General features: G+C 55.5%; 1 protein-coding gene across 1 annotated transcript in view; it reads right to left on the bottom strand.

The window, feature by feature from the left end:
* Positions 1-21,590, bottom strand: part of TRABD2B (TraB domain containing 2B) — a 209,443-nt gene that overhangs the window by 34,782 nt on the left and 153,071 nt on the right. The window contains exon 3 of the mRNA XM_077779784.1: positions 968-1,114. Within this exon, the coding sequence (XP_077635910.1) occupies positions 968-1,114 (147 nt within the window). The remainder of the gene's footprint in view (positions 1-967; positions 1,115-21,590) is intronic.

The raw sequence follows: 21,590 nt of genomic DNA on the forward strand, positions 1-21,590 counted from the left end.
GGAACAACACGCAGGCCCATGCGGCTTGAGCGGTGGGTATGAGCGGAGGGCAGAGGACATGGGGTCAGGGGTCAGGGAAGACTCCAGGGCCACAGAGGCCATTATGGACACTGAGAAAAACGGGGAGCTGCTGCGCTGTCCTGAGAGGGGAAGTGGCCTCTTCTTGAAGGAATGGTTAACCAAGCACTGTGACAGGAAGCACAGTGGGCCGAGAGGGACCTAGGGGACTATCTAACTCCACCTAGGCAGTCAGGGAGGGCTTCTGAGAGGGGGTAACAATTGACTGTGGCCAAGCTGTAGGAACGGAAGAGGGAGGAGCCTGAACAAAGGCGCAGAGGCTTACACGGGTCAACGGCATGCAGTGCAGGTCAGCAGAACCAGGTCTATGTGGTGGGGCACCTGGCTGTGACAAGGTCAGCAGAGGGCAAGCCCCAGAAGGACGTGAGTGCTACATGAAGCATCTTGGAATTTCTACTGAGGGCAAAGGGGACACCTGGCATGGTCACACTCAGCTCCAGAGGGTGCCTCTCACTCTGCCCAGCCGGGGTAGTCTTTCCTCCAGGGCTTGACTTAAGACAGAATGCCCCTGGCTGGACTCCAGCTCAAGCCCTCACCGTGAGCTGTTTCCCCCCCTAGGCTCTAACTTCCCCAGATGCCAAACTGCTCAGAGGCCCTGGTTCTTACAAGTTAAGCTACTACCATACACGCCAGACTCAAGTGCTGCTTTTGATTACTTTGGAACGCAACAATGAAGTGGGGTGGGCTTGGGTAAGTCTCTTTGCTTCGTTGAGCCTCAGTTTTCCCATCTGTAAAATGGAATACCAATAGGTCCTGCTTCCCACGGCATAGAGACTGCTTGCACCTGGCATGTAGTAGGTGTCTAATAAATGCTAGGTGGGTTCAGATGGGCCCGGCCTTCAGAACCAGGGACCTAAAAGCTATCGGCGTGGGAGGAGGGGCGCCTCACCTGGGATGTGTCATGGTTGAAGATGACGGCGTTGAGGTCCCCACAGTTGTAGTGCTTGATGAGGTCCTCTGTGGTGTAGGGGGCCTGCAGGCTCCCTGCCCGCACACTCTCGTGCTGCAGCAGGGTCTGGTTCAGGGCAAACAGCACCTGCACGGAGGAAACAGAGATGGATGAGGGCCGTGCTCAGGACCCCTGGTGGAGGGCCTTGACACCCCCAGGCCTGACCTCCTCATGCTGGACTGTGGGGCGACAGATCTTGAGACACAGAAGGCGGGTGGGGCCTGAACGTGTCCCTTGGCCCCACAACACGCTCAGCCAGCTGTCGCCTCCTGTCCTCGGCCCACACTGTCCCTGCTCCTGCTCTGGCTAGCAACGTCTTCTCTAATAACGTGGCAACAGGAGACCTTAGTTGTGTCTGGGTTTTAGAATGACGGGTGAGTTTTTCTTTCGACTCCTTTCTTTTCCTGTGCTTAGGAAAGTTCTAGAATGAGTACAGACTAAGTTTTAACCAAGAGCACTGTAAACAAAGCAAGACAAACAAACAAAACAAACCGAAAACCCACTTAGATGTCAAGGCCCAACCCAATGCCCATCCCTCCAGGAGTGGCCCTCACTCCAGGCAAAGGCCTTCAAGCGGGGCCTCTCTGAACCAGGCCCCTGCAGGCCCTCAGCATGCTTCCTGCAGCTCCTCTGTGCTCTGGGCCACCACTCCAGGCCCTGGGAGTACACCTGCACTCTAGCCAGGCCTGCCTGGCATCGGGATCACATGGGGTGCTCTGCCAGAATATCAGAAACCCAGTCCCCACACCAGGGTTAGTCTCTAAGGTGAATCCCAGGATGGGTATTTGCAACAGGCTCCCTGGGTACGTCGTTAGTGGTCTGACTGCTTCTGACGTGAAGACCACAGCTCCAACGGAACATGGCCCACCCAAGGAAGAGGGCCCTGAGAGATCACCTAAAATGTCCCATTTTTAGGGGCGCCTGGGTGGCTCAGTTGGTTAAGCGTCCGACTTTTGGTTTTGATTCAGGTCATGATCGCACAGTTTGTGGGTTCAAGCCCTGCATCGGGCTCTGCACGGACAGTGTAGAGCTTGCTTGGGATTCTTTCCCTCTCTCTATGCCCCTCCCCTGTTTGCTCTGTCTCTTTCAAAATAAATAAATAAACTTGAATTAAAAAAAAAAGTCTCATTTTTAGATGGGGCAACTGAAGCCCATGAGGGGAAGGGACTGGAGCTAGCTTCATGTGATAGCCTATCCCAGACCCCTTTGGCCAACAAAAGGGAGGAGCTGGGCCATGATTTGGGTTATTTAGCACGGATATCGGGAAAAGCTGTTGCAATTCCTGTGCAGAAGGTCAGGAGACAGCGTCAGGCCACCCATCCCTGTTTTCGCCTGGCCTAGCCTGCCCACCGGTCCTCAGATTTTGCTCATTCTGTTTGCACATCATCTCTTTGGACCACAGTCCCCACCCTCTCACCACACCGAGCACCTTTCTCTGGGCCCACTGCAACCCATCCTCTCCCTGCAGCCCCCCAGCATTCCCCCCCTCCCATAGTCTTCTGCCATGGTCACCTTTTTTCTAAATTTATTTAAATTTTAGTGAGTTAACTTACAGTGCAATATTGGTTTCAGAAATTCAGTGATTGATCACTTCCGTCCAACACTCAGAGCTCATCACGAGTGCCCTCCTGAATACACATCCCCCATCTCGCCCATCTGCCGCTCCCTCTGTCAACCCTCAATGTGTTCTCTATCAAAGCACAAATCTAGGGGCGCCTGGGTGGCTCAGTCAGTTAGGTGTCTGACTTTGGCTCAGGTCATGATCAAGCAGTTTGTGAGTTTGAGCCCCACATCAGGCTCTGTGCTGACGGCTCAGAGCCTGGGGTCTGTTTTTGAATCTGTGTCTCCCTTTCCCGCAGCCCCTCCTCTGCTCTCACTCTGTCTGTCTCTCTCTCAAAAATACATAAACATTAAAAAATTTTTTTTAAAAACCACAAATCTGATTGTCTTCCCTCATTTTTTTTTGCTCAAAACTTTCACACGTGCCTCCTGCCCTTAGAATAAAGACCTAGCTCTTCAGTAGGGCCTGTGAGTCCGTGACCTGGACACTGCTGTGGTCAGTGACCTCATTCCTTCTCAGCCCTCACGTCTTCAAATACCCAACTACTCAGCACTCTCTCATCATGAAAACCTCCTGCCTCTGCTCTCCACTTGCAAATTCAGACTTGGCCTACTAGGCTCTGCTCAGATGTCTTCTCCACGAGCTTCTGTGACTGCCTGGGGGCTGAGTTAGGCCCCTCCCTGGGCCCCCCACAGTCTCCTTGTGTGGCAGCCTGATACTGTAATGGCCCTAGATCTTAACCTCTTCCTGTATTCATGCCCTTGGCCATGGAACTCTTGGGCTCCCTCCCATTCTAACAGTCTGACCCTGGACTTGCTTTATAGCCAATGGGATATGAGTAACTACAGAGGCCTGAAAAGCACCAATGGCTGCTGCCACCTCTTGGCTCTCCCCTTCCCTGGCAGCAGCCCACGCAAGCCCACTGGAGGATGGCAGAGCCGAATTGCTTCAGCTGTTCCACCAAGGCCATCCCAGTCCAGCCGACAGATAATGCGAGTAAGCCCATCTGAGTCCGGAGGGGCTGACCTGCAACCGGGTCCGGACACCTGAGCTCAGTGCTGTTGCTGGCTGGCACAGCGCGGCGGCAGATGCGTGACCCGCCATGTCTGTCTCCACCGCGACGTGAACATCAGATTGTAACACCATTGAGCTCCCTAGCTCTCCCATTAGGCTCTGAGCTTCTGGAAGATAAGACTTGCATCATGCTTATTTTGTATCTGCAGCTGTCAGCAGGGTGCCCTGTAAAGCGAGGATGCCACTCCACCCTTTCCCTAGCACCTTAGTGCCACCTAGTGCCACCTGCTGAGGTCAGTTGCTTCATAGTTCAAGGCTACTCATTAAGCCCTCCAGACTAGCCCCTAGAACTTTGGCCCTCTGTCTGCACTTGGGATGTGCTGCTGCGACGTGGCAGAAGTTCCCACCAGTGACATCAGCCACGTGATCCCAGAACACATAACCTGAACAGAAAAGCTCATGCAATAAGCTACTTAAAGTACTGACATGGATGATGGGGCCAAGCCCGTGCCCCCAGAGAGCACCGCTGCGGGTCCCTCCCGCTTTTGTCTCTGCGGGCAGGGAGCTGGATCGTGCTAGGCTGCGGCAGCCCAGGCGCTCGCCCTGATGAGCTGGCGGGGGATGAGATCAGACCCCTCGCTCCGGGCCTTCTCCAGCCTCTGGCAACCGCCCTGAAACTCAGTCTGCAGCCACCTGGTGCAGAGTGTCGATGGCAGCACGGTGGCCGTGATGAGTCACAGGAAGCAGTGGCCCCGTTGTTGTGGACGTCACTAAGGAAACATCCCTCGCATGAAAGTGTCTGTGTCAAGCCGGAGTGCTCCCGCCTCTGGGGGGGTGGGGGTGGGGCTGGCGCACGCAGGCTTCCCTGGACCACACCCTGCCGCTGCGTGCACCTGCGGCTCCTCAGAGTCAGCACCATCTGGCCTGTTGGGGTGCCCAGAAGATGCGGCCGAAGGGGAGAGGGCTCCCCTGGGCCTTCTTAGACACGTGGCGTCACTTCCGCAATCACGGGGCTCTTGGGAAGCCAGGCGGTGTTTCGGTGAGTTAAGTGTGGTGCGATCCGTAGGCTGCGAAGAACAGGCCTGGTATGCAGTAAGAGCTGGAGAAGTGCTGGTAAACAAAACTCGGGAGAAACGAGTCCGACTTCTCAAACCATGCCAGACTGGAGCTGGAAGGGCCCCTATAGGCCATCTGGTCCAGTGGTTTTTTTAAACTTTTTTGGCCATGGAATCCTTTTTTATTATTATTGTTTTCTAAAAGAACCTTACTTGGAACTCAGTATGCAGAGTAGATAAAAATGGAAATGTCCCAGGTTGATGTGAGGAGACCAGCTAGAGCCTGAAGTCCCACCAGTTCATGCTCCACTGTGGGAGGGGCTCCCAGTGCTTCTTTGTGGAAGCCGTGGGTTCCCTGGAGCCCAGTTTCAGAACCACTGATCTCTTCCTGTGCCTTCACCATACAGAAGAGGAAAGGAGACAGGGGCCCAACAGGGGCAAGACAGAGCTCACCCAAGCCCACACAGTAAGCTCGGGGCAGAACAGCCGCAAAGCCAAGCCTGATGCCTGGCCTGGGACCCTGTGCGGTGCGCAGACCAGGGCTGGATTTCTGGATGTGCACTGGCCCAGTCCACATTCACCCACACACATTACCATACCTATCTTCTTTCCTGGCTTGTGAAACAGCCAGGAATCACCGTGGAGCCTGCTGCATACAGAAAACTGAGACCAGATCACTGAAGAGGTTTTCCCAGTATGGCCCAGGCAGTGTCGTGGGGCCAAGACTGAAATCCAAACCCATCATTCTGGGTTCCCCCGACCCCCAGGCAGGGTTTGGTGCTTCCTTTGGTCTTGGCACTTACCCATGAGGGCTCTGTCTCAGGTGATTCCCCGTTCCCTGCTTGTGTAGACCAGGGTGAAGCCTGCCTCTTTGTTCACTGTCCACTGCCGAAGGGCAGATTTTCAGGAACTGTTTCAGAAGGAGGACCGCTGGCCCTGTCACATGCCCTTTCTCCACCTCCCACCTGGAGCCATCCTTTGCAACTTACAAAGTTCATTACTAGGGTCGCCATGTTTATTGAGCACTTACTATATGTCAGCAATCTTCTAAGCTTATACTAATTTATTGAATCTTGATAGCAACTCTGAGCTAAGTCTAGTATCAGCTCCAATTACTAGATTTAAAAAAACCCCTACGGCAGAGACGTTAAGTAATTTGCTAAAGGTGAGGAAGCTGGTGAGGGATGGGCTACGCATTTGGGCTTGGGCCCGCCAGCCCTGGGACCTACCCGCTTAGCAGACCACTGCCCACTGGGGCTTCCATCTGCTCTCCCTGGGAGACAGCCAGCAGAGACGGTGTCCCTCTTCACAGGCAGGAAGCCAAAGGAACAGGGGTAGGGGGGCAAGGCCACATGGCTTGTAAAGGGCAGAGCTGGACTTTGAAAGGACGTCTGTCTGGCTTCAGACCAGGTTCCCACGGCTAGAACTTCAAAATAATATGTGCTTCTTCATAAGCATTCTCGGCGCTGCCAAAAGATATAGGGAGACTACACTTATTCATTCACTCAACAAACACTTACTCTCTGTTGATCCTTTGCAGGCATCTGGGGTGGTGCATGAATTGGTTCTGGGTTCCCCTACACAGAGCTCATTTCAGGGGCAGGGATCCCAGTTGGCCGTGACACTGGAGGGTGTGGCAAGTGGGGCGTCCGAGACCCTGTGCACAAACATGGAAGCGCCTTGTCCTGGTTTCTGCCTCCCTCCCATTCACCCTGAGTTCCCAAGCCCGCCGCTGCTCACGGACTCCCGGGCCACCACGCCTTCTGCTCCCGGCCGCTTTAGAATAACAAACCCTCCTCACCCAAAGCCTCCGTGTCCCGCTCTAGGATAATGTTTATGGGAAAGCTTTGACATGGAATAACAAACACTGGATGGAGACTAGGGCCGCCCCGCTCCCCCTGCAGGGCTGCGTGTGGAGACGCGGCCACCCGGGGGACCTGAGCGTCCCACTGCCGCCCCCCTTCACCAGCGCTTGTCCGCCAGGAGCCGGCCCGTGGCGTCTGCTGAGTGTAGGCCCAGAATTTAAACACATCTTCAAACGCAGGCTTAGGATGGAGTGAGGCAGGCGCCAGGAGTGTGGGGACAGGTTTATTGTTCCAGATCAGTCTAGTAAACAGTCCCGAACGGGCTGGGAGGGTGAACACTGAGGCCTTGTGCTCACGTGCTGGCCCAGCACCAGGACCCCTTTGTCAGAGAACACCGTGCAACCCGGGCTCCCCGGGACAGACCTGGCCCTTGGGCCGGGCTTCCCACGTGATGGCGAGCACTTCTCAGCCACGCTGAAGCACAGGGAGGCCGCGGCCGAGGCCCCCGCCCACTCGGCGATGCTTACTATCTGCCATGCGCCAGGCACCGTTCTAGATGCCGGGAATTTCGTTAGGGACAGAACAGACCAAAACCCTGCTCCCATTGAGCTTACCTGCTGGGGGGTAACAGAGAGTAATCAAAATGGTGAGGACAGTATTAGCATGTGGCATGGCAGACATACAGAACAATGATTCCACGGAACTGGGGACTGAGACTGCCCCCGGCCACTTTGGGCTCCTCGTGCTTCTGAGTCAACAGGTGAAGAAGGCAGCCACTGTGCCGGCTGGCGTGTCCGATCCTGATGAGTGGGGAAACGGCCTGCTGCTCACAGGGAGGCAGAGGAGAAGGCGCCCAGAGCCCAGGACCTCCCTCAGGGTGCGCCGTGGCATCCCCCGCCCATGACTGACTAACACCAATGGAAAACTGCAGTGGCCCAACGCAGGCAGCACCCCTCAGGGCCCGGAGCCTTCGGGAAGGTCTGGCTCATCTCTCCAGATGTGAACTACAGCCAGCCGAGGTGCTTGCACAGGGGAAAGGGATCACGGGACTGGTAGTGGAGGTAGGAGAAGGTGGTTATAAACACCAGCTATGAGCACATGACTGGTCAGAGAAACAAAAGCTTTGTTGTCAAGAGTGTTTCTTCTTTATTTTGTTAAGAACGGGTGTGTACGTGGGAAATATTCTCTTCTGTCTCTTCTTTTTCTTTTTTCCACCCTAACCCCAGACCTAGTGACTTTAACTTCACATCACAGTAGGGAAGCTTGGGATATCAAGAAGGAGAGTCAGCATTACCCAAAGGCTTCGCAGCATCACTGGGGAAGGCATTAGCGCATTTTGGTTGTACGCAGGATCACTGCATCACGTTAGGTGGAATTATCATCTTGCTATTGTCTTTATTTGTTGTTAAACCACACTTTATACGTATGGTTTAAAGAGATGTTTGTGGGTGCCAGATTCACGGGGGATGCACTTATGATGGTGAATTCTGTCAACTTGGCTAGGCCATGTACCCAGATAGTTGGTCAAACACTATGCTAGATGTTTCTGCCAAGAGGCTTTTAAGATTGACATTTAAATCAGTAGACTTTGAGTAAAGCAGATTATGCCCCTAATAGTTGGATGAGGCTGGGCCTCATCCAAAAGTTGAAGACCTTCCCAGGAAAAGACCAAATTCCTCTGTCAAGGAGAATTCTGCCCACAGACTGCCTTTGCATTAGAGCTGCAGCATCAGGCACCAGTGCTTCTTCACTAGGTTTCCAGCCCACCGACTCACCCTGTGGACCTTCCAGCCTCCACCATGCATCAGCCAATTCTTCAAAATAAATCTATCTATCTATCCATCCTATTGGGTCTGTTTCTCCAGAAACCCCTGACAAACACGGTATGTGTTGCAGCGAGAAAATAAAGCAGGATAGGAGGTAGGGAGCGATGAGGTAAGGGGGAACAGCGGTTGCAAAGGCCCCGTGCATATGTGAGGAGCACCGGAGGCCAGGGTGGCTGGAGCTGAGCAAACAAGGAGAATAGTGGATGGGAGATGAGGTGAGAATTGATGAGTACGCCAGGTTCCAGGGGCCACCGTAAGGGTGTTGAGAAACCATCTCCTAAAATAATCGTTCCGGAGAATGGATTGTTATTCCCATATGACATGTGAGGAAACTGAGGCCTCGAGGACGGTGAAGTCACTTGCATGGGGTCTCAAGTTGCTAGTCTGGACCTGGAATTCCTATTCAGATGCAGCCGACAGGTCCTGGGTTCTCTCTGCTACCCCAGGGCCTGCCCTGCCAAGCTACCTCCACCCGGTTGCTGGGAGGAAGAACAGACATAAATAGACAAGTAGGGATGAGTGGGGGAAGCCTGGAGTCTGAGTGGTCAGCTGAGAAGAAGGAGGGGTGCTAGAACCTTGGCCATGGGCCTGGTTAGAGCTGACATACGAGGAGGGGGAGGCGGTCACCTGTTCCCACGCTATCCCTCTTTGCCCTGGCCTGATGGAGCCTCGTTCAGATTCTCATTTGTACCAAGAGGCACATCCCAGCCTCGGGCCCTTCCCCTTGCTCCTGCTCTGCGCGAAACCACCTTTCCACCCATCACTTCACACTCCCCTTTCACTGGGCCGTGGGGCTCCTTCCTCAGGAGGGGCGGGTTCCTGTGTAGCAACCCCAGAGTACCCAGGATTCTAGGTCGCTTGCCCCCCTCAGCTTCATTACTGCTTCCTGCTCGTCCCTCCTACTCAGCGGTGCCGCGCCAAGGGCGGGCAAGTCCTCTGACTGGGTCACAGCTGCTTCCCCGGCAGAGTGCACAGCGCCCGACACACAGTCATGTTGCAGCAGCACTTGCAGAGTGAATGAATCAAAAGCTGAGACAGTCAGCCATCCCAGAGCCCCCATCTGGAGCTGCAGAACCCCCAGGGCACAGAGCTGGGAAAGCGCCCCCCCCCGCCCCCCACCAACCCTGTGCCACGTCAGCCTGTCAGTGCCCTGGGCTGGGGGTGGGGCAGCTCAGCCTCAGGGGAAGGTTCTCCAGCCTGGGGGAGATTTTCTCAGAGGATAGAGCCCACCAGCCTCTGGTTAAGTTTTATTTGTTTATTCTCCTTGCCCCATTGACAGCACCAAAGCAGGGCCGACGACTTCCCTGCTTCCTGCTCAGCGTTCAGGGTCCCCTGGGCCTCCAGCAAGAATCCTGTCTCCGGACACTGGGCTACTAGGCAGCAGGCGTCCAAATAAACACCAGGCTTCCTGGAGCCACGGACTAGCTCTGGGCTGGCAGGCAGGACCAGAGATCAAGTCTCCATCTGAATCTATACTATGGAGTCCTGGGCAAGTCACTTTCCTTCTCTGGGCCTTTCTCCGGGGAAAAGGCCTGATTCACACATTCGCTGAGGAAGTACTTGTGGAGAAGTTATGTACCAGACGGTGTTCTAGGCCCTTGGAGGTACATCAGTGAGCACAAGTGAAGATCTCTGCCTGTTGGGAGCTTTCGTCCCCGTGGGAGGAAGAGGACAATAAACAGAAACAACTAGCAAAGCATCTATGTTATAGAGTGATGGTTGCTAGGGAGAAAATAAGTCAAGGAGCAGAGGAAATGTGTGTGTGTGTGTGTGTGTGTGTGTTAGAGGTTGACATTTTAGGGCTGATGTCCAGTAAAGGCACAAAGAGAAGTGATGTTTGATTAGAGATCTAAGGGGTTGAGGGAAGTGGACCTGTGGATACCTGAGAGAAGACTGTTGTGGGCAGAGGCAACAACAAGTGCAAAGGCCCTGAGGCAGAGGCAGGCCTGCTGGGTGTGAGAAGCAGGAAGGTCAGTGTGCCTAGAGAGGACTGAGCAAAGGGGAACAGGTAGATGAGATCCCCATCTCAGGCAGGGGCCTAACAGAAAATAGATGGTGCATAGCCAATGAAGTGAGTTCTGATCGAGTGAGTTCAACTACAAGGGTAATTGAAGCATGTTGAATCACGGGAACATTGACAAAGGTTTGGATGGGGGATGGTGGGGCACTGAAGAGCAGCAGCAGTGGGAAGTTTTTCTGCTCCTAAGCCTTGAAGGGAAAGGGGCAGGAGGTGACGGACCTGAACGTCCGAACGTCAGAGGACAGCACAGCTACCCCTCCATGGCCTGGGCCACAGAGGCCGGCAGGAAGGTAGGGTGGGCAGAGGCACAAAATACCCCAACTCCCTTCCCCTCCCCCCATCTATCTCCTACCAGTGCTTCCCACTGACATCAGGATAAGGGAGGCCAGGTGATGTCACTTCAGCTCCTGGCTCAAAGCAGGGAGAACAGAGGGTCCATCTGGAAAGGTAAAGGGATGTCTAGGACAGGGTCTGGGGTACGGCAGGGGGCAGTGGGGAGCGCGTCCCATGAAGGCCTCTGGCTCCCACTGAGTGAGATGGAGCATGAGCAGAGGAATGCCAGGGTAGCTGTGCTGCTCTGGAATCCAGGGGGACAGGGGTAAGCAAGATGGGATGGAAGATGGAGGGAGCTGTGTCCCCCTTCAGGGGGAGGAAATGAGCAGACTCCTCCCTTCCCCTCACCATCCCTGTCACAACCCCCAGCCATAGCCCGAAGAACCATGGACTTGGCTTCCAGCACAAAGTCGGTCCCAGCTGGATGAACACGCCCTAGTCGGACCCCGGCGGTGCCGGCCACATCCCCCACCCGCCCTGCAGCGTGGGCTGGCCTAGCCCTCTGTGCTTTCCTGGGCAGGCAGCGGAGGCTGACTCACCCCAGCTTTCTCTCCTTCTTTTCTCTGAATGCTTCATCTCTCCACCCAAAGACCACCCTTAAAGGTCCCGGAGTTCCTCTTCGGTCCTTCAAGTCGTGCCAGGAAATGCTCATAAATCCGGAGCCACCCACACGTGACTAGCATGCTGCTGGGTAGGGAGGCTGAGAGCCGGCGGGGCTATGGGGAGGGGCATGCCGGGAGGCTTGGGCTCTGTCCCTGGAGGGCACAGGGGTCCCTTGGCTTTCGATAAGCCTGAGGCAGGCTGGAGACCCAGATTCTGGTGCTGCCAACTCTGACCCAGATCAACTGTGGGAGCCACGTCCCGGTCACAGGGTCCTTCTGAAACAAGAGGGTGGGAGTACATCTCAGCTCTGGAAGTCATGTTCTATGAGCACAGCATTTTAGAACAGCCACACCCCAGGGGTGCCTGGGTGGCTTAGTCTGTTAAGCGTCCGACTTTCGCTTAGGTCATGATCTCGTGGTTCGTGGGTTCGAGCCCCGCGTCGGGCTCTGTGCTGACTGCCAGCTCGGAGCCTGGAGCCTGTTTCAGTCTGTGACTCCCTCTCTCTCTGACCCTCCCCTGCTCACACTGTGTGTCTCTCTCTCTCCTAGAAATAAATAAAACATTTAAAAAAAAAAGAAAAAAAACAGCCACACCCCATCATCCCATGAGTTAAACAGTCTATGATTCGAGGCACTGGCATATGGAAGCTCATTTAGTCTTCATAACGGCCCTGTGAGGCCACTATTAGTGACCCCATTTTATAGACAGGGAAACCAAGCTCAGAAAAATAAGTGACCTCTATGCTCCCCACGGTCAGGTCAATGTGGCCCAGTGCCTCATCTCTGCCCACACTTAACGCATCAGGCTCTTCCTGTCCCGGTGTCCTTCCCTGCTATGACTCTCTCTTGCTCCCCAGGAGCTACTTCGGGTCTCTTAAATTGAATGCACACTGCATGTGGAGGAAAAAAAGAGCAAAGTGTATCAGAAAGACCCAGAGAATCATCTAGGCCAACCTATTCTCATGTTTAACGCTTTGAGGAATGTCAAGGTGGTGGAGATGGACAGAGAAACAGGTAATTATAAGACCAACTGGTAAATTAATGATAAACACTGGGGCCTCTGGGGCGTCAGAGGGAGTTTCTGACACAGCCTGGATGTCGGTGAAGGAATCTGCTTTGGGTTGGGCTGTGCCGGACGGCTGGGGTGGGAGGGAAGTGTGGTCAAGGTAGATGGTACGGAAGTGCATGGTGTTCTTAAAGATGTGTCCAGTTAGCCGGAGGGGGGCTGGTGGAGAGGGCTCTGAGGCCCAGCCACAGCTCTGTACTCCACCCAGCTGGCCTCCTCAGCCCTTCTCTAACAGATCTTCAGACACGGGCCCGTCAGTTGTGAGGCTGAAGCGGGTGTGGAACCCCAGATGCGCAGACGGAGACCCGCAGAGGGACAACGGTCCGCACGGTAGGCGGTCAGTCTGCGGGGGCCACGGTTACCACTGCCACCATTATTGCTATGAAGTGGCCGCATCCATCGGTTGCAAGTTGTAGTTTTTCTTTTTCCTGCTGTCTCAGACCTGCCTGCTGACACAGCTGCCTCGACTTCAAAAGGCAGGTCTCCATTTTCATTCGCAAAATCAGTATGAAATTCCTCGAGGGCTTGTCTAATTCCTTCTGGTCTGACCACACGGCAATTACCAATTTGCAGGGCGGTGGGGGGGGGGGGTGTCTCCCAGGCCCTCCAGCGGTGTGAGGACCTCCGCTCTCAGTGTTGGGCAGCGGCCAGGGAGGACGGCATCAGAGCGGGCACCCCCCCCCCGTGGCCTGGGGTGAGGGGCCAGGGCGGGCCCCAGGGGCGCTCAACGCTGACGGGTGAAACATTGTCAGCTATGCCGCAGGCTACCACGGGCTTCAAAGACAAAGTGCGCATAGCAGCAGGAAGGGCAGGGCTCTGGCCCAGCTCAGATCTGGGTCCTGCTAACATGCAGGCTGTGTGAAATTCCTGCTGTGGCTTTTCTGGCGCTGGGCTGCTATGAGAACGTGAGACAGGCCCCTCTCCAAGCCTCGGTTCACTCATCTGCCAAGTGGGGAGGATAAGGGTTGTCCTCCCTGGCTAGTGAGCTAACAGCTCCCTAAAACCCTCGTAAACATGACTATCCTTCCTTAGGGCATTTTAAGAAACTCCTGTTCCCAAAGAGCAGCAGGGTGGCTTTGACAAGGGCCAGGGGCCAGCACGTGTAGACGGGATTCTCATTCACTCCTCAGTGTTCAATATGGATTTGTGCCAGGCTCTGGGTTGGGTGCTGGGACCACAGAACCAAATCACCACTGTTTTCTATCCTCAAAGAGCTCAAGGTCAGGGGTGGGCTGGGGCAGGGAAGGAGGTGCTCAAGGAAGCCTTGCAACAAGATGCTAACGTACCTGTGAAGTCTAGGGACGGGGGTGAATTCAGGGCTGTGGGAGCAGCAGCAGGGAGGACTCATCCTTCGGAGTGGGGGGAGGCGCGGGGGGAGGACCACATCCAGGATTCAGAGGAGGTGCTCTGCGATGGTGCCTGTGGGGGGTGTGCCTTTGTCAGCAGGAGAGAAAGAGAAGGAATTCCAGGTGGTGTCAATGTCCACGCAGAGGCCGGGAGAAGCTGGCCACTTTGGGGAAATGTGTGGATGGTCCCGTGGGCTGGAGCACAGGGCCTGGCTGGTGAGGGGCATGAGATGGGAGGGAGCAGGGGCTGAGGAGGGATCTGGGGCTCAGACTTCATCCGAGGAAAGGCAGGAAGCCTCTGAAGTGACAAAACAGGGAATCACAAGTCAGGCTTTCTACCAAGAAGCTGCCCTCTGGCTGCTTTCTGGAGAAAGAAGGGCAGCCTGCAGGGTGGTGATAGTCTCCGCCGGCTCTGGGCCAGGAGAGGTGAGGCGTCCCCACCTGGCTCTGGGGCTCATGGAGGGAGTAAAGGCAGGCTGGAATTCCAAATCCTTCCTGGTTTAGGTGCTCTAGAACCCTCCAACTCGGGGCTCTGAGTCTCTCTCCTTGCCCACCACTGCCCCCTCTCCCCTGCTCTGAATTTTGGGGAGCAAAATTCCCCCTCCCTCCTCCACTTCAGGAAGCCTCGAGCCCCCCTCAGGGGAGCCGCTGGACAGAGATGGGGCAGGTTTAGAATGGCAGGAAAGAGAGAAGACTGCGTGGGGCTGGCCTGTGGCCTGTGGCCTTGACAGTCTAGGGGGTGGACACTCTTGCTAGTGCACATCAAAGGAGACAGCTGCACAGAACCTGGCTTCACGGACAAAACTAAAATGCAGTCCCTCTTCTCCCACTTTTCATCTGTGTAAAGTCACAAGAGACATTTCTGGGTAACAGGACGGGAAAGCTGAGAAGGTCAGGCGAGGGCGGGTTCTTAGCTCCTACAGGGGCTCTCCACTCTATGAAGAGGGCACTGAGGCCCAGAGAGGGCAGGAAGGTGCCCAAGGCCACACAGCAAGTAGGGGATGCAGACTAAGGCAGGAGTGAGGCATCTGTCTGTTTTCCTTGGGCAGCTTGGGTCTCCTCTGCCCCCTTACTCCTTTCCCCCACCACCGAAAAGGAAAATGTTTTTAGACCTGAGGCAAAAGAATGTGAAACTGAAACCTGAGCCTTGGGTCTTGGGAAAAGACTACAGAGAAGTCAGACACATTCTGGAGGAGCGAAGATCTGCTTACTTTGCAGATGGGAAATGCTCAGGGCTACCCAAGGCTTCCTTCTGCGCCCCCCTGACCTGGGAGGGCAGGCCGAGTAGGGGCCGGTGGGGACAGAGAAAGACCCCCAAAAGTGCTGGCTAAAGGGCCAGTCTGCTTCCAGGATCCACTGTGGGCAGAGGGAGGAGTGCTCCGCCTCTTTACTCCCTGTCTGCAAGCTTCTCAAGGCCCAAGCTGGCATTCCACTGCCCTTCCTGAGCCTGCTGCCAGGGCCCCTCCAGATCGGGGGGTTGGGGCGGGGGGAGCAGGGTTCCTTGCTGTCCCCCATTCATCCACAGCCACTCGTGCATCCTGCCGCAGCACGCCTCCTCAAGAAGGCCTCCCTTCAGCTCCAGCCCATGTCTGTCTTCTCCTTTTAAGAGCTTCTGCAATTGGGAAGGGCAGCAGCAGGCCAGGGTTTCTTTCGGTCTTGGGGTGTCAGGGACTCTGAGTGACCAGGAGTCGTGTAGGAATGTGTGTGTGCCCGTGTGTGTGAAGGAGGGAGATGCAGATGGAGAGAAAGGTAAATAGATGATAGAATGATAAGTAGATAGATGATAGAATGATAGATTATAGATCGATAGGCGACAGATTCAGGACAGGAGTATGGTTTTCTCTAAGCGCTGCCCATGCTGGGAAGAGGCCTAACCACAGACTGACATTTGAACATGTAACAAAATCCCCTCTGGGCCAAGAGCTGCGCTGCAGTCCTGGGAAACATGCGGGACTTCAGTTCCCCCTTGCTGACACCAAGCGGCTCTATCCACCATTCTGCCATGTTTGTCTTCAACCTCATCTGCCTCCACCCCTTCCTCTCTACTACTATTTCTACTTGCTGTTGGCGGGCACTGCCCTGGGAGACCCTGAGCCTTGAGGGTCTGGGCTGCCTATTCTATGCACCCTGAACATCCTTGACCTGATGCAGGGCCCATGGGCTCTGGGTCCAACAGGGAAAAAAGGATGCTGTGCGTGGGTATGAACTTAAACAAAACATAGAGATCATGGCACTTCCAGGCTTGATCCTTCGTGGCTCTGCTCTGCTCTAAGAATAACGCATGGCCTCTTCAACACGGCCTCTCAGCTTGCTTGGCACTGCTCCACCTGTTCCTCAGATTTGTCTCACTTCCCGACCTCCTTGCCCTGTGTTGTCAACATGTTGCCTTTACAGAGTTTTTTTGGAATATGTTCTTTCTCTCCTGCTTCAGGGCCTTTGCACATGCTGGTCCTTCTGCCAGACATGCCGTTTTCACCACCCCTTTCTTTTGCTTCATTAATTCCTACTCGTATTTCAGAGAGTGGTTCAAGCCTTCACCACCTCCTGAAAACTCCTTCCTTGATGCCTCAATCAGTTCAGCGGCCCCCATTCAAAGCTCTCCTACACCCTGTACTCTTTCTTCAGAGTGTTTGTAATAGCCCATCTTCATATATTCATGTATATAACCATTTGTTTAATGCCTGCTTATTCTAATAGCAATGTTAACTACCACCTGACTAATCATTGCTTCCATGCCAGACACGGCACAAAACTCTTTTTGTAAATGTTATTTCACCGAAGCCCCCAATGACCCTGTGAGGTAGTTATCATTTTCATTCCATTTTACAGATGAGGCAAAGGAGGCACGGAGTGGCCGAGTGACTTGCCTGAGGTCGCACGGCAAGTAAGCCGTAGGCGAATCAAGGTAATTTGGCCATTTTCACCACATACCCAACAGTCTTCAGCTCGCCGCTGGGCAGACATGACGGAGGTCTGACCACGTCTGTCTGCTCCTCCTCACATCCCTAGGACCTACTCAAGGCCCTGCCACTCTCAGCTATCCCCTAAAGGGAGGGAGGGACAGAGAGATAGGGGTGCCGCTGTTAGAAAGACATCCTTGGGCAGCCAGGCCCCTGGGAGCGGCCCCCACAGACCACATCTTCCCTGCCTCTGGTTCCAGAATGGGGGAGAACGAGTGTGTAAAACCAGCAAGTATGCTTTTTCAAAATAGGACGGAAGGAGCTGGGGGAATCCAGATGTTGAGCCAGAGCAGGGCAAAAGCCCAAACTTCAGCCAGAGCCTCTGGATTGGGGGGCGGTGCTCAGAAATGGGACAGTCTGGAGGGTTTCAGCTCCAGGATTTATTTTCAAAGTCCGGTCCACTCCAGGTGCCTGCCACATCTCTGTGGGGACACACCAAAGTACAGAGAGAGGGGCTGCTGGCATTGTGGCTGGGAGCTCATCGTCTGCCCGCAGGGCCATGCCATCTCAGGCCGTGGCCACAGGCTGTGACGAGGGCCTTCCTGATGTCACCCTAATGTCTGCCTCTGGGAAGCCCCGTCTCCCACCGGAGGCAGTGAGCTGCTCCCGACACTGGCATCTGTGCTGGAGATGAGGGCCCACTCCCTTCACAGGATCCCTCCCGGTCGGCGGCACCCAGGCCTGAGCAGCCTGCGGCTAGCCCTGGGCGTCCGGGCCCCGGAGCAGGCCTGGGAGGTCAGCAAGCCTGGGAGGCTTCCCCCCCAGCTCCCTGGCCCCCCTTTGAAGGGGATCAGGTTCCCCCACAAACATAATTGAACGAAAATATGAGAGAGAAAAGGTCTTTGTTCTCCCATTTACAGCGTCAGAAAATATGTAACAAATTAGCCGTTTATGAGGTAAGAGAGCAGAGCCGCGCGCTGTGGCGGGGAGGCCCGGCAGCCGCACAAGGGGGCCTTTCAGCCTGTGGGGGCGGCCCGGCCCGGGGANGGCACTGCCTGGCACCGGCCGGCCAGACGCGGGCCCCATCTGACCCTCTGGCTTGCGCTGGGTGAAGCCTGGCAAATGGAAACACGGCGCCAACCGCTCCGTGACAAATACAGCCCCTGGAGGGGTCGGGCGGCCGGACAGTGGCAGCGGGCACGGGAGGCCTGACCTCCAAAGCCACCCCTGGCCACTTCCCTGGAGCGACCTTGAGTGATGTCCCCGCCTGCTGGGGACCTGCTTTCACAGGAGGGTGTTGTTCACGGTGATCTCTGGGCACACGCATCTCACCGCAGAAAGACCTCGATGGTTTCCCTCCTAATGTCCCTGAACCTTAGGCCCGGGGAGGTGGTTCTTGGCATTGCACAGGGCTTTTCTCTCAGTACCTTTGATTTTTCTTCCAGGGTTTGATCAAAACTAGCAGCTGGGGCGTTGCACAGAGGATGTCATTGGGGCCGAGGGGAAGGAGCGTATGTGGAACCAGGAAGGGAGTGTTTGGCTGAGCAGGAGGCAGCCCCCCTCAGCAGGGGGAGGGAAGAGCATTGCTGCTGCTTTTATTTGCTCCCTGGGCTGTCCAGAACAGCAAGGGGGTGGCACAGAGCAGGCCCAAAGAGGTTCTTTGAGCTGCCCAGCCTGGTGAATCTCCAAATTGGGGATTTAACGCCCCTGACGTTAAATCCCTCTGTAGTTCTGACGCCTGAGGACCTGACAGTTCCCCATGTGGCTTTCCCATTCTAGTGCTCGGCCTCCTACAATTGGGAATTTCTCATTCCGTGGTTACACTGTGTGTTCCTCAGCCTCTGCTTTCCTGACTTTTATGTCGCTGCCAGCGTTCAGGGCTGGAGTCCCCCCTCCCACAGGTCGGGGGCCCTGGGACTCTCCTCTGGGTCACACTGTCTGCACTCAAGCCTGCACTTTCCTCTCCCGTCGCACAGGGGCAGGAGGCTCCTGAAGGCCCCAGGCCTCGGAGAACGCATGCTGGTGAGATCATGGGCTCGTGCCAGTCTGGTGTAAGGAATCCCGGCAAAAAAGCGGGGTGCTGGGCTTCAGCATGAATATCCCGAGTGTTCCGTTTGCAGTCACAAACACATCGCTTTCCTGGATCTGATTTTATTTATTTTGATTGGATCTTAACGGCTCTTTACAAGGCTGAAATTGAAGCCGCCTGGGGTCCCCGGGAGACTTGCGAAAACTTCAACTGCACCCAGTTTAGCAGAGCAACTTGAAAGTCAATCAGCGGCGAGGGACAATTTGCCTCATTATTTCCAGCCCTGGAATCTGGCAGCAGATGGAATTCTGGGCCTGGTGTGGACGCGGTGCTGGGCAATCAACGCAGCAGGGCCTGTCGCCCCTGGGTGTGGCGTCCAGGCCAGGGCTGGAGGGACTGGCATTCCCTCTGAGGGCGGGCTGTGCCGGGAAGGATTTCCCGTTCCAGGGGAGCACGGGGGACAAGGGCCCCTCTGACCCCCAGTTCAAGGCTGCTGCTCCAGACCCATCTGAGCCCCTGTGTGGGCTGAGCTCCAGCTGGGCTCTGAGGAAGCAGAGGCGGAATCAGGCACAGTTGCTGCCCTCCAGGAAGCAGACCAGAGACACTGGGGTACGCTGTCCCAGGAGAGAGCCGAGGGGGTGCCCAGGAGGAACAGCTGTGCCTGACACTGTCTGCGTTAAGCCTCGCTCTCTCAATGGGGTCCACGCTGCTCCTGGGATTTAAGACGCTGACCCCTCCCCAGGCATTCCCATGGCCATGGACTCTGCTATACATATCTCCATTCACCACCTTCTAACACACAATGCTAGTTACTCTCTGATGGCGTCTCCTCCCGCTAGGAGGTAAGACACCCCGCGCGAGGGCTGGGGGTTTGTTTGGTTCATAAGCACCTCTCCAGCCCCAGCACACGAAATACACTCAGTAACTAGTATGCACGAATGACTGGATGAACGTAGTGGCATTTTATTACCAATAACCATTTCCAGGTCCTCCTGGGCAAGTCCAGTGACCCAGGGCCTCCAACTGTTCAGCCCGCAAGGTGCTGGGGCCTGGGGGGCTCACATACCACCAGGTCCAAGGTGCTGGGCAAACAAAGCTCAGGACAGGGCAGGGGCCTGCCCCAAATCACACAGCGCAGGAACACGTGCTCAGATAGACAGTAGTAGACAGCAGGCTGTACCCGTGGACCTGTCTGGTCCTGAGCCAGCCGGCGAGGTCCTGACCCACTCCAAGCTCACTGGGCACATGGCAGGACCCTCACCCCCACTCCCGCCCAGGGCAAGAGGACTGGGGGCTCTGGTGAGGCCCACAGTGCTGCAGTGGTGGGCCAGGTCGGGCCCACGTTGCTGGGCTGTCATTCCCACCTTGTTTCTCGCCCATCCTATCCTGCGGGTCCGGCTTCCTCCCCCCTCCCTAAGCAGAAATGACCACAAGTCAACAGTTGCATACTGAGAACTTTGTACACGCACACACATATAAAATCTCATTTCCTCCTCACTCAATCCTGCCACTGTGAATCTTTCAGCTTTAAAAACGATACAACTGGGGCTCAGGGAGGTGAAACACCTTGCCAAGGTCACGTGGGTAGCAGGTAGCATTGGGAGGCTTTCCTTTGCCCCAGGTCTTTGTGGCCCATCCTCCAGGTGTGTGCTGTGCCATGCTGTGCCAGGGTGGTGCCTGGGACTCCTTCCCCTCCCCCACTGCTCCCTCCTGCCTGAAGTCCCCCTGCTGGGCAGAGCCTCTCACCCTCAGAGCTAGCAGGGCCACAGTAAGAGAGGCGCCGGGGCGACGCTGTCCCACAACCATGCTAATTGCAGGCAGTAACAGCTGATCATGCTGTTCTGCATGAGGATCTGTGCTACAGAGTCTTGAACGGTGGACAGAGAATCACATTAGCAGTCAAAGCCTCTGGGTTCGAGTTACGGCAAATCAGTTCACCTCTCTGAATCTTCCATGTCCTTCTCTGAAAAATGGGTATGAGGCATCCCAGAGCCACTTGAGAGGTTATGGAGGATCCACANTCACGTGGGTAGCAGGTAGCGTTGGGAGGCTTTCCTTTGCCCCAGGTCTTTGTGGCCCATCCTCCAGGTGTGTGCTGTGCCATGCTGTGCCAGGGTGGTGCCTGGGACTCCTTCCCCTCCCCCACTGCTCCCTCCTGCCTGAAGTCCCCCTGCTGGGCAGAGCCTCTCACCCTCAGAGCTAGCAGGGCCACAGTAAGAGAGGCGCCGGGGCGACGCTGTCCCACAACCATGCTAATTGCAGGCAGTAACAGCTGATCATGCTGTTCTGCATGAGGATCTGTGCTACAGAGTCTTGAACGGTGGACAGAGAATCACATTAGCAGTCAAAGCCTCTGGGTTCGAGTTACGGCAAATCAGTTCACCTCTCTGAATCTTCCATGTCCTTCTCTGAAAAATGGGTATGAGGCATCCCAGAGCCACTTGAGAGGTTATGGAGGATCCACAGGGCCCTAGTTGGCTCCAGGGCTTGGCTTTGGAAGCAGGAGCAGGGACAGACTGGAAGGAACCCTCCTATCTCCCCAGGCCAAAAGCCACCCTGGCAATGGTCTGCCACGCAGGTGTGTGGGGCTGTGCCCACACCTCCACACCACAGTCAGTGCTTCTGAACAGCCTGCCACACACCTCCATCCTCCAGACCAGTCCGCCCTCTAGAAAGTACTTATCACATGGAACCGGGCCTTGCCTGCCTATCTCAGGCCAGCCTACTGGCCCCCAGAACTCATCTGTGCTCTGTGATCCCGGAGAGGCTGCAGAGCCTCAGGTGGGTCAGCCCTGCTCCAGGCAGACAGCGCCTCTCAGGACCTAGTTCTCGGGGCACCCGGGGGGCCCAGTTGGTGAGTGTCCGACTCCTGGTTTCAGCTCAAGTCATGATCCCAGGCTCTGCACCGAGCATGAAGCCTGCTTAAGACTCTCGGTCTCCCACCGCTCCTCTCCCATGCTTGCACGCTCTCTCTCTAAAATAAAAAAAAAAAAAAAAAAAAAAAAC

Source organism: Crocuta crocuta, unplaced genomic scaffold (assembly GCF_008692635.1).
Source record: "Crocuta crocuta isolate KB4526 unplaced genomic scaffold, BGI_CrCroc_1.0 scaffold168, whole genome shotgun sequence".
NCBI classification, from domain to species: domain Eukaryota; kingdom Metazoa; phylum Chordata; class Mammalia; order Carnivora; family Hyaenidae; genus Crocuta; species Crocuta crocuta.